General features: G+C 44.8%; 2 protein-coding genes across 6 annotated transcripts in view; one reads left to right on the top strand and one right to left on the bottom strand.

Moving 5' to 3' along the window:
* NSUN6 (NOP2/Sun RNA methyltransferase 6) overlaps positions 1 to 2,322 on the bottom strand; it is a 37,755-nt gene extending 35,433 nt beyond the window's left edge. For 2 of the 3 annotated variants that reach the window (XM_034760319.1, XM_034760321.1), the window contains exon 1: positions 1,997 to 2,322. The gene's annotated coding sequence lies outside the window, so the exon portion shown is untranslated. The remainder of the gene's footprint in view (positions 1 to 1,996) is intronic. The other variant, XM_034760320.1, reaches the window with a different exon arrangement.
* Positions 1,461 to 12,184, top strand: part of ARL5B (ADP ribosylation factor like GTPase 5B) — a 24,072-nt gene continuing 13,348 nt past the window's right edge. The window contains exons 1-3 of one of the 3 annotated variants that reach the window (XM_034760324.1): positions 1,461 to 1,561; positions 9,302 to 9,362; positions 10,703 to 10,850. In XM_034760324.1, coding sequence (XP_034616215.1) covers positions 10,707 to 10,850 — 144 coding nt within the window. In that variant the 5' untranslated portion in view covers positions 1,461 to 1,561; positions 9,302 to 9,362; positions 10,703 to 10,706. Of the gene's footprint in view, positions 1,562 to 1,672; positions 1,854 to 2,436; positions 2,645 to 9,301; positions 9,363 to 10,702; positions 10,851 to 12,184 lie in introns of those variants that run through there. The other 2 variants (XM_034760325.1, XM_034760323.1) reach the window with 2 other exon arrangements.

Below are 12,184 nucleotides of genomic sequence, written 5' to 3'. Positions count from 1 at the left end.
CATTTAATGTCTTCTCAATGCAAATAAATGAACATAATGATACATAACTTATCTATCTGGTATAGTGTAGTAAATGGTAAATAACTATTATATTTGATATTTTTCAAATGTTCTTTCCAAAGGTGTTTGCCAAATGTTAACTAGAAGATCTACCTTCCATTTTCCTGTGCAGTACATTTGCCCTAAATTATGCATCAGGGACCCTCCACAATATTCTCCCCTCCCTACCCAAAGTCCAATCCAACCATCCTAGTATGTGCTTAATATATTTATATTAACTTTTCTCAAATTTAAAAATTCCAGTATACTACGTATCATTTATAACAATGAGTAACTGCACTGCAGATGTCAGGAGAAAGCAGCTAAGAAAGGAATGCTTGGGACTTTTGGCACTTAGGAAAGCATCTGAGATGTCTTGGGTTTTTGTTCGTGTCAAGGAAGCAGTCGAGGTTTTTGGTACAAGAAAGGTGATATCACTTTTGGGCATGGGCAGAGACTAGGTTGGTGTAAGAGGGGGGTTGAATTGCTCATTCCCAACTTTAGCAATCCTTGAAACAAATTACCTGCCCCACTGCACCCTGTCCCAGTATCTAGCACTATATCCCAGGACCAATAAGCACACTGCCTTGATATTTCTACTAAATTTAACCACCACTTAAAGTTAATGTTTCCATTTAAAGTGTCATCAAATGTTAGCATTAATATCTTAGGAACTGTCACATTGTCTCATCTCCAAGCTAGTGTTTCAGAATGTTTACAAGTCAGTAAAGATAGGGGACTTTTTTTTTTTTAAAGAAGTCTATTCATCATGCTTCAAAACTGAAACATGATGAATAGACTTCTTTTAAAAAAAAGAACATCTTTTTAAAAAACACAGATTCTCAAAACACAATTAAGCACCCATTTAAATCAAATCTGCAAACATTACTTGTAGAACTCAGGTGTCCACTTAATAGCGTTACAGTATGAACACTGTACATAAAGATGCTGATATGAATATTTTCATGGTATAAGTGACCTAAAACTTCCAGACACGTCTCCACAAAAAAGTGGTAATAAGTCTGATCTGGTTTAGCATTAGGTATAGTATTTCATGATGATATTCCATTGGCAAAATGGTTTGCTTTCATCCCCTGTACCTATTGTATGGAATGCATAAACTCCCTCCAAGAACAGGCCAAAAAAGTAACCAAGGGTTCACTGAATTAATACCAAAACGTGCAGCTATAATGAAACTGCTGAGCTATGTGACAAGATAGAAGTGGTGGTATTGCCATGTAACAAGTTACATCGATATTTTTATTTTTGTAATCCCTTACAGGCTCTTTGTTCAATAGCCACGTTTTCAGGCACCTGAAGATACAGACAGGCAACAAGTGGAATTTTCAGAAATGCCTTGGTGCGCAACTCCCATTTAAATCAAAGGGGGGGTGAGAGTCTCGGTGTTTATCTGCCTCTTTAAGCGCCTAAATCCCTCGGAAAAGCCCAGTGAAGAGGAAGTGACCGGGGCAGCTCCTCCCGGCCAGACTACGCACGGCAGGGCCCTCCCTAAGGCGAGCAGGTGGGGCACACGCAGCCGGGCCGGTCCTGCTAAAGCAGCAAGGATTTTCGGTGCCCAGGCTCCGGGAGGGGTTGCACCGGGTAACACTAGCGAACGGCAGCACGTTCGCCATCCCCCGCCCCGGAGATGGCGCTTGGTCACGTCCATACTCCGGCAGCTCCGGGGACAGCTACTCCACACCGGGCCCCGCGCACTGCAACGCCCGTCCTCCGGACAGGGAGCCGTTCGCGCGGAGCCACTGGGCTCCGCACCGCGGAAAATCTGGGGCCCGCGGGGGAAGCGCGTCTCCCCAGTGAGGGGGGCTCCAGCCTCCCGACCGCGCTGGCCCCACTCCAGTGTTGGGGGGGGGGTGAGTCCTACTGCCCCTTCGCCTACAGCGACTACGGAGCCCCCACCACCCCCAGCAGCGCTCCACGGCCTCTCACTCCCGCCTACCTTCCGCCTCTCCCGGAGCACGGGGAAAACTCCGCCCGAGCCTCGCTAGGGACTGGTCAGCTGCCAGCGCTTCTCTAGCGTGATGCCAACTTTTCCCAACCCAGCGCTAAACATTCCCCCGTCTGGTGAAAACCTGGGGCTCTGTGAGTAACACGTCTCCACTTGGGAAACCGGGAATTTTCATTCAAAACGTGTTACTCACAAATTCCCAGGTTTGGGCGCTTTCCCGGGCTACCGACGCACTGCTTGCCGGGGCACTAGGACCGCGGGCAGGAGGCGAACGCAACACCGAGCCCCACGGCTGAGGGTGACGCCACGTACTATTTTTTTCACGTGAGGGAGGAGGTAATGTGCGTAATGACGTTGCTGTTGGGCCACGCAGTGACGCAAGGCGGGCGGGGAGGGCATTGGCTGCAGCGGCGGGCTGGGGAGGCGGGCTAGAGGGTGGCTCCGCCTACTTGGCTTTCTGGGCTCTGTCCCTTGGCCGGGGCCAGCCGTAGCCGCCGCCGTCGAGTTACTAGCGCCGGCCGGCGGCGTCCGTGCCCCTTTGTGTCGTGGGGACGCTCGGAGCGTGACGTCGTCCGGCCGAGCCTAGTCTAGCCATGGGCCTGATATTTGCTAAGCTGTGGAGTTTCTTCTGTGACCAGGGTGAGCAGCGTCCGCCGGGGGCGGGGCTTTGCCGGCTTGCGGGAGCCGCTGGGAAGCGGCCGGGGGGGTCCCGGCTGTGATGGGGAAGGGTCGGGACGCCCCTCGAGTGTTGAGGGAGCAGGTGGGGGGTTATCTCTGGGAGTTGGGGGGAGGGGAGTGCCTGGAGTGTGTGTGTGTGAAGGGGGGTCGCAGGCTGGCAGTCAAGGGGGGGTCGTACGGAGGGGGGGAGGTTGTTGGCTGGCATTGAGGGGGGAAGAACACATGGGGTTGGGGGGTCAGAGGGTGGGATTAAGGGGGGGATGCCCAGGGTGAGAGGGTATCGTAGGCTGGCACTGAAGGTGGGAGGTTGAGTTCAGTAGAGGGTAGGCTAATGCACCCTATTCTTTCAAACGTATTTTCTTATCACTGTAACAGCAGAGGCTTTCAAGGTCTCACTAGCTAGGGTTCCCCGCTCCTTCTGAGTCCTATTCTGTGAAACTGTGCATCCAAACTGCGATCAGCTGGGAAACAGTGCTGTTAAAATAATGTAATGTTGGCTGTGTCAAATTGAAAGGATCGAACTTTCAAAGTCTGTGTCTTTGCAAAGTAAGCTGTCATGGGATAAGAGGGAAGGTTCTCTCATGGATTGGTAACTTGTTAAAAGATAGGAAACAAAGGGTAGGAATAAATGGTCAGTTTTCTGAATGGAGTGAGGTAAATAGAGGTGTCCCCCAGGGGTCTGTCCTGGGACCAGTCCTATTCAACATATTCATAAATAACCTGGATAAAGGGGTAAACAGTGAGGTGGCAAAATTTGCAGATGATACAAAACTACTCAGGATAGTTAAGTTCAAAGCAGACTATGAAGAGCTACAGAAGGATATTTCAAAACTGGGTGACTGGGCAACAAAATCATCATTAGAGATGTTGAAATGCCAATATTGATCCTGGGACATCCAGCCTGCCCCTTACTCCTAGGGCTTGTGAAGCCATACGTCGGACACCTGGACAGGAGCACTTCAACAATAGGCTCAGCAAGTCCAAATGGCAGTTGAATGTGCTTTTGGTTGTTTGAAGGGTCATTGGCACAGTTTGCTCACTAGGTTAAACTTCAGTGACAAAAATGTTCCCATGATGGTAGCTGCCTGCTGCATGCTTCATAATATGTGTGAAGCAAAGGGAGAGAAGTTTCCACAGGGTTGGGGTATGGAGGTGAATAAGCCGTCTGCTAATTTTGAGCAGCCGGATACCAGGGTTACAAGAGCTCAGCATGGAGCAGTGCGTCTAAGGGAGGTTTTGAAAACCCATTTTATTAATGACACACAGTGACGTGTTTTGTGCGTGTCAATAGTCTGAACATTGCTGTGGCTGCTGTGTGTATAGTAATGTAACATTGGAAATACACTTCTTGCTTTCCTCTGTCAATGACTCCCAACACTCACCAACTAGAACCTCTAGAGCTGCCTTCCAACCTACTGCTGGAGAGACAACCCCACACTCCATTCAGCTCCTGGCCCCTCCAAAGGCACTACCGCGGGGAGGAGGGGGATGTGCACTTGATGCCCGGGGAATGGGCTGCAACCCACCAACTCATCCTTCATGGAGAGCCACCACAGTGATTGTCATGACTGAGGGGAGTGTGGCCTACTACTTACAATGTGGAGGGGATGGGAGCCAGGGCTCCTGGGATCTAGCCACAACGCCGGCTCTTGCGAATTCATTCACCCCTCTATGCTGCAGTTTCCCTATCCCTCCCTATTCCGCCCCATGCTTTGAATTAGTAAAGATTTCATTTTTAAGAAATGGACTTTTATTGCACATACCTGTAAACAAAAATATGTGACAGAATTAAACCTTGGAAATAAGATAAATGTGTTTCTCCCCTTTCTGTTCAGAAACACACCGGCCTTGCCTGTCACACATCAGTGTACGTGCGGCTGTGATTCTGTGCACCCCCACCCCAGGGTTGAGTGGAAAAGATATTGCACTGGCCCCCCATGCCTAGTGGAATGTGTGTGTGGGGGGGAATGGGAGTACAGTGATGTTGGGGCTGTAGAGCTTCAAGGTGTGTCTCCTGGAGGTCAGCCAGACACCTTAATATGTCTGATTGTTCCTTCAGAATCCCCCGACATCTCCTGCTGCATGCCACACTTATTCTCCTGGGCTTTTGCTCATAATGTCCTTTTTTTTTTTTTTTTTTTCCCTGTAAGAGTAATCCTCCACACCCTCTGGTCAGTGTCCACTGTCCCAGAGGCATTCATTATCTCATTAAACATGTCATCGCGTGTTCTCTTTCGCCTTCGTCTTATCTGAGAGAGGCTCTCTGACGGTGTGGAGGAAGAGTTGAAGGCCCCACTTTCAGCTGTAAAACATGCAAAGCACAAAGGAACAATTGGCAGTGCAGACCCAGTATCCAGTGCAGATTTGCTATATAAAAATCACTCCCCAGAATCCACGCAAGTGTCAAGCAGAACCTTTTCATTTCTACAAGATATTTATTGAACTGGTTTGCCGTCCCAGCCGTGATGAGTACAGCTGGGGGACAAGAGCACTGGAACATCTGCAGAAGTGGGGGGCAACCCACAATGGGATCATAGTGGCCCAGGGGCCATGCCCCTACCCTTGTTAACATGGGCATAGTGTGGAGGTCAGGGACCAACGTTCCCCCTCCCAGACTGCATGCCTTGACAGGGGCATTACTGGGGATTGCTTGCTATAGCCACCACAACATATTTGTTAACCTCCCCCCATAGCTGCTGCTGCTCTCTGGCACCCAAGGCACCACCCTATGCCCAGTCCAAAAGCTGGATCCAGGCAGAGGTAAGCGCCTACCATGGAGCCCGGGCCACTGTGGGGTGGGGAGGCCCAGACACTCCACCTGCCCCGGGCAGAGGTATGGGGTGCATGAGAGCAACCCCCTGACCCATATCCCTGCACCCCGCCTGCCTGATGCTTGCAGTTTGTGGGGGAAATGTTGACCCCTGCCACCCAAACCACAGCCATGTGAAAAGTGGGCAGTGATGGCCCACCCGATTCCAGTGCCCCTGTCCCATTGTCACCCCAGGTTCTGGAGCTATGGGGAGGAAGGGAAGAGGTGAAAAATGACTGGGCGGGGGCACACAGACACTAGTGTTTGCGGCTTGAGCAATTGAAATGAATACTACCACAGTCTCCTGTAGGTCACCCTAGCTGATATTACGTTCTTGAGGGTAACGGAGGTGACAAGGGAACAGCTGCTGCCTGCGTCCAGGTACAGGTCCTTATGCTCCTGTGCTATGTACTGTGATGATGCCTACCAAATTAATACTGGAGTGGCTTGGGAAAGTGTCCTACTACAGTGGAAGAAATAAGGCAGCCCTTCAGAGGAACCTTCCACAAAATATTGAGATCTCTATGAAGGATTCCCGGGACATCCCTGTGTACCTAATTCTTAGGGTACCCTCTGCTTTGCTGGTCCAGACAATGAGAATCAGATAGCTGCTTTACCTCCACTGGTTATTTAAATAAAAAATAGCAAATAAGAATATGTGATCCCACAATATTAATGCTAAGTGCATACTCAATAGAGATTCCTTCTCTGGCATCACACTCAGTCACACTGCATTGCGGCGACTGGCTGGACTGCTCTGGGGTTACAAACAGTTCCTGACTCTCCAGGACAGTGGATCCCCTGCTTACCTAGAATCATAGACTATCAGGGTTGGAAGGGACCTCAGGCCTGTCTCCCATCTTCCTCATCCTTCCTCGTCCAGCACCACCTTCTCAATCTTTTCTGCAATGGCATAAGACTCCGACTCTGAGGTATCCATGTGGCTCTTGGGGGTCATGGTGGGGTCACCGCAGAGCATAGCATGCTGCAGCTTGTAAAAGTGGCATGTGTGCGGTGCTGTACCAGGGTGACTGTTCGTCTCCCTTGCCTTCTAGTAGGCCTGATGCAGCTCCTTTACTTTCTCTCGGAACTGCTGCTGATCCCTCTGGTAGCCCTTCTCCAATATACTCCCAAGAGATCTCTCAGATGTCCATATTTCTACAACTTGATCTGAGCTGTGCCTGGACAGCTCTTCTCCCAATATACTCAGGGAATCCACCACCTCCTGTGTATTCCAGGCCAGGAGTGCTTTTGGAGCATGGAGCTGGTATGCTCAGCTGGGCAGACAAGCTTTCCACCACTAACAAACAGAAAATGGGAATTCAGAGTTCCCGGTCCTTTAACAGGGGAGGGGCTTTTCCTATGTACCTGGCTGCTGGGCAGGTGAGTTGAGAACGGTGACCAGAGCAGTCACAGTAGAGCATTGTGGGACACCTCCTGGAGGTGAGTTAAGTTGACATAAGCAACGCAGTGTCTACACTGCCACTACGTCAACTTAATTATAGATTAATTAATTAAAAATTAAATTATGCATACACCTCTGGCGAAGGTGGAGTAATTAAGTTGACCTAGCAGGCGAGTTACGTTGGCCGGAGGGACCTGGTAGTGTAGACACAGACATTATTAGGTCTACTTAAGCTGCTTTATGTCAACCCAACTCTGTAGCGTAGACCAGGCCTCAAAGATGGCAAACTTAAAGTGGCTCAAAGGAAATAATTTTTCACACTGTATAATTGGACTATGTAACTCATTACCACATGATGGCCTCTTATTAAGTCTAATGAAGTACCATTCTATTATGACGGGCTGCATCTATTTGTTCCTTATACAGTAGATGTAATAAATATTTAATAGTCCTAGTTGAGTATTTTTAAGAAAAAATATTTAACTTTCATAACTAAAATTCCAAGGCATATCAAAGATTATAATACTTTGTTATAAATCTAATGAGTATGTACCATTTTTTCATAGTAAGCTGTAGCTTTCCATCCATGTGATGTTCTGAATACATGGACTAAAATTTTAAATATGACTTGTTGAAGCACATGTTGGTACCCCATAGTTAAGTTTGAGTTTTAATTCTATTGTAACTCTTCATCTGTTCATGGTTCTGCTTTGTTTTGAGCAGAGTAAAAATACCCTTTACTGTATTTTCCAATCCAACTTTGCACATGCATAGTGGAAAAATCAAAACAGAAGGCTTGTGGTAACTTAACCTGCTTTGTAGCTCCCTTTGTTGTTGTATAGTGGTTCTCAAAGTTTTGTACTGGTGACCCCCTATCACATAGCAAGTCTCTGAGTATGACCTCCCCCCCCTTATTACAAACACTTTTAAATATATTTAACACCATTATAAATGCTAGAGGCAAAGTTGGGTTTGGAGTAGAGGCTGACAACTTGTGACCCCCCCCCATGTAATAACCTTGCGGGGTCCTGACCCCCAGTTTGAGAACCCCTGTCGTTGTGGATTTTTTTCTTAGTGTGAAGAAAATAGTTGCCATTTTAAGGCTATGAATAGTCTTATATATGTACAGTAGCATGCAAAAGTATTAATGCAGCATTTGGCATATCACTGTTTACTCCTGGGGGAATTTTGCGCCATGGCGCGTGTGCAGAATTCATGACCCCCCTGCTGAACCTCCCCAGACCCCTCTCGGGCAGGCCCAGGCCTTATGCTGTGTCAGGATCGGGTGCAGCCTCACCGAGTCCGTGTCCCCAGGGTGGGAAGGCTGAAGAGTGATTTCCCACCTTTGTGCAGCCAGTAGATTGTGCTCCCCACTGCCATGCTGTATTTATTTATTGACAAATAAAACTTACAGAATTTTGAATTATTGTGTGCAGAGTTTTTAATTTTTTGGCGCAGAATGCCCTCAGGAGTAACTGTTAAGTAGTCAAGCGCTTGGGGTTCAGGAGTTGCAGTGCTAAGAGTAGAAAGTTCAAACTGAACTCCTCTCCCTTACCCATTTAAATATGGTAAGTATATCTTCATAGTCTTAAATAATTTATCAATATATGCAATCAATAAACTGAGGCATCTCGTTCAGCCTTATATGGTGAGTTAACATAATATTATATGCAGTATTTAGATTTGATTGAGTTGCAAGAAAATTAGTTGAGTTGCCAACTTCTTCAGTTTGCCAGCTGTAAATATTCAACTTTAGTTTTTGATCTATTTTTAGATATTACTAAAATACTGGTCATTCTGTAATTGTGTTCTTAACTTGAAGTACTGATATTCTCTCTCTCTCTCTCTCTCTCACTCTCACACACACACACACACACCATTTCTTTTTGTCTTGCTTTGTAGATCTAAATTACATACAGTCTTCATATTTGGTTTAACTTCTGAATATAAAATGTATAAGATATTTCACTTTGTGACACATATTCTAATAATTTTCATGCAAACTGAACATATCTAAAAAAAGTACATTGGCAGAACCAAGTTTGCAAGTCAACGTGCAGTCTCCATGTTCTTATGACTACTTTATTTCTCAAGCTTAATTTTGTACTAATGCTACTCTTTTGCATGAAACAATTTGTTTTTTTAATCAATAATCATTCCTTTAAAATAAAACTTTACCATGGACTTAACTTATGTTCCTTGTAAGTATAACAACTCTTTCTGGAGATACTGATTTGTGGTTTTTTTTAGTCGGGAATCTTCCATACTCTGTGCAGGCTGTTCATCTAAAACAGACAAGGCGTCTTTGCTTTTTTTAAATATCAGAAAAGTGGTTAATAATTGGCTAATGGTATCTTTGGCTGCTCACAACAGCTCACCTTTTTTTGTTTTTTTTGTTTTGCAGAACACAAAGTAATAATAGTGGGACTTGACAATGCAGGAAAGACCACCATTCTTTACCAGTTGTAAGTATATGAGCTATTTAAAACTTCTGTTTGTTTGATACTTTCACTCACAATTAATGTATGGGACCTGACTGAAAACTGTGGGGAACCCAGCTTAGCTTGTCTAAGGAAGGTATTTGTCATTCAATAATATTTAAGTTTTGTGTATACAGTAATAAAATAGATACAGGTGTTGAATTGTTTAGAGTTGAGCTTCATGTTAATCAGATACTCAGCACAGAGTATCACAGAGTGTTCTCGAGGACAAAGAATGAATCGGTAATCCTTCTGCAATTGAGATCTTTGGTAATTGATGGGTGGTGAAATCCTTTCACACATTGGTGAAAGCTTCCAGAAAGAAACTTAATTTAAAATCCATATCTGCCTTTATTTTTAGTCAGTTTGCAAAACCCACATACAGACAACTATTTCCAAAAGAAAAAAAAATTATCTCCTAGTCAGTCATGTCACTGGTGGAACTATTAGTTCCTTCAGAATAATATTTCATCATGCTTCTGTGGCTCCTGCAATAGAGGGCTATGGGTCTGGTGAGGTCACTGTAGTTAAAATCAAAATAAACTCTTCCTTATCTCGCAAGAGGGTATAGGATAAATCTGTAAATACTTGGGAAGTGCACAATTACTACGATGATGGAAGTGGTATATACATTTAGATAGAAAGAAATAAAGAGTGTTTCCCTGAAGCCTTTTCTTCTTTACTCTACATTGACAAAACAAACCATTGTTTTAAAGTTGGTACTGAGGTATTTTCAGCTGCAGATACAGAATTTCTTTCAGAAGCTATTGTGAAATCAGACAACCTTCACATTTCCCAGGTGCTTTGACAACTTTATCTTCAGATTATTCTAGCAAGATTCAAAAATACTGTCTTTAGTGATGGTGACTTGTTGGATCATGGCAGCTTTTGTTTTGTTCTTGTTTTGAGTACATTTTTTAGATGACTACTAATGTTAACAAAGTGTTAGTCAGATTTAAGCTTTACTTTTCTGTACCGGACGTTCATGTATAATTGTATACCCTATTTATCCCTATCTACATTATGTACTACTACAAATGCAGATAAAAGGGCAGACTCTTCACTCATTGATTGTAACTCATAAAATGCACCCAAACTGAATAAATCTTTCACACAAAAGATGTCTTTATATATCTTTAATAAAATAATAATGTTTCTTTAATAAAAATTTAGATGAAAAAGACTGTTTTAAATAATTGCGTTACGTGAACAAAAAGGATTTACTTTTGTTATAACAAACTTGTCACAATATACATCTGATACATCAGGAAGTTTCAAGATATTGCTAATTTTTTTTTTTTGTGGTGTGATGTTGTTTCCATTAGCTTAATGAATGAAGTGGTCCACACATCTCCAACCATAGGAAGCAATGTTGAAGAAATAGTAGTAAAAAATACCCATTTCCTTATGTGGGATATTGGAGGACAGGAGTCATTACGGTCATCATGGAATACCTATTATTCAAATACAGAGGTATGTGAAGTTGCCCCCAAACTACAAAATAAAGCAAATAAATGTAAATTTCAGTCCCGATAGCTTGGGTGGAGATTACATTAATGGGATATGGAAGAATTTACTCATATGCGAGGACAGAATTTAGGCTCAAATGCAGTAAATGATATAAGGCAGTGGTTCCCAAATTTTAACAAGCTGTGAACCCCTTTCACTAAAATGTCAAGTCTCGCGAACCCCCTCCTAAAAATGAATATTCCCTGGGATTTTCTTCATTACCTGAGTATAAATTATAAAAGCAGTGATCTTGGAAATATAAAATTTGTTTTTAAGACATGCTTATTACACACTATTTATTATTCATTACTATTTATCATTACAGTATTTTTATTATATTATGAAAATGGCAGCACTCTTCTAAGATCTCACTTTTGTAGCTTGTATCACTTTGAATAAGTATGTTATAAGACAAGGCTCCTATGTTTCATCAAGGAGTATCAGATGTGAAACAGCATGAAGGTATTTAAGAAGCCAACTCAAAGAGTTCCTCCTACACAGTCATTCAGGTCTTGAGTAGTCCAGGCAAACAACGCACGTTACGACAAAGCTTAAACTTGTTCTTCATAATAATTTTAAAAGCAATACTAGCTGCCTATTTAATTTTAAAAACAGCAAAAAATATCCACCTCCCTTTCAATTTCTTATAAGGAGTCTTGAAATTTAAATCTCCTTAGTGTGATAGATATGTTTGCTTTGATCTGTTTAGCTCTTGGAAGTCCAGGGGCTCCAGGCTGCTGGCCCCATGCTGCCTGCAAACCCTAGCGACAGCTCTGTCGGCCATTAGGGATTTTTTTCCCGAGAACCCCCTGTAACATTTCGTGAACACCAATTTGGGAACCACTGATATAAGGTCATGGCTCTGTATTTTCATTAAATCAAGCTTTTAGTGGTTCTCAGCCAGGGGTCCGCATACTCCTGTGGGTACACAGAGGTCTTCAACTTATATAGGTATTTGCCTAGTTTTATAACAGGCTACATAAAAATAGGGTTACCATATCTAACAAATAAAAAAAGAGGACCCTCCATGGGCCCTGGCCCCGCCCATTTCCCCACCCCAGCCCCGCCCGAACTACGCCCCTTCCCCGCCCTAACTCCGCCCCCTCCTCCCTCCCACTCCCAGCCACGCGGAAAGGGCTGCCCAAGCGCTACCGGCTTCACGGTTTGCCAGGCAGCCCCCAGACCCCGCGCCCCCGGCCGGCGCTTCCCCAGCGCAGCTGGAGCCCGGAGGGGAAGCGCCCAGCCGGGGGCGCAGGGTCTAGAGGCTGCCCGGCAAACCGTGAAGCCGGTAGCGCTTG

This window comes from Trachemys scripta, chromosome 2 (assembly GCF_013100865.1).
Source record: "Trachemys scripta elegans isolate TJP31775 chromosome 2, CAS_Tse_1.0, whole genome shotgun sequence".
Taxonomy (NCBI): Eukaryota; Metazoa; Chordata; order Testudines; family Emydidae; genus Trachemys; species Trachemys scripta.
Note: the sequence above shows the minus strand (reverse complement) of the source record. Positions and strands in the feature narration are given on the sequence as shown.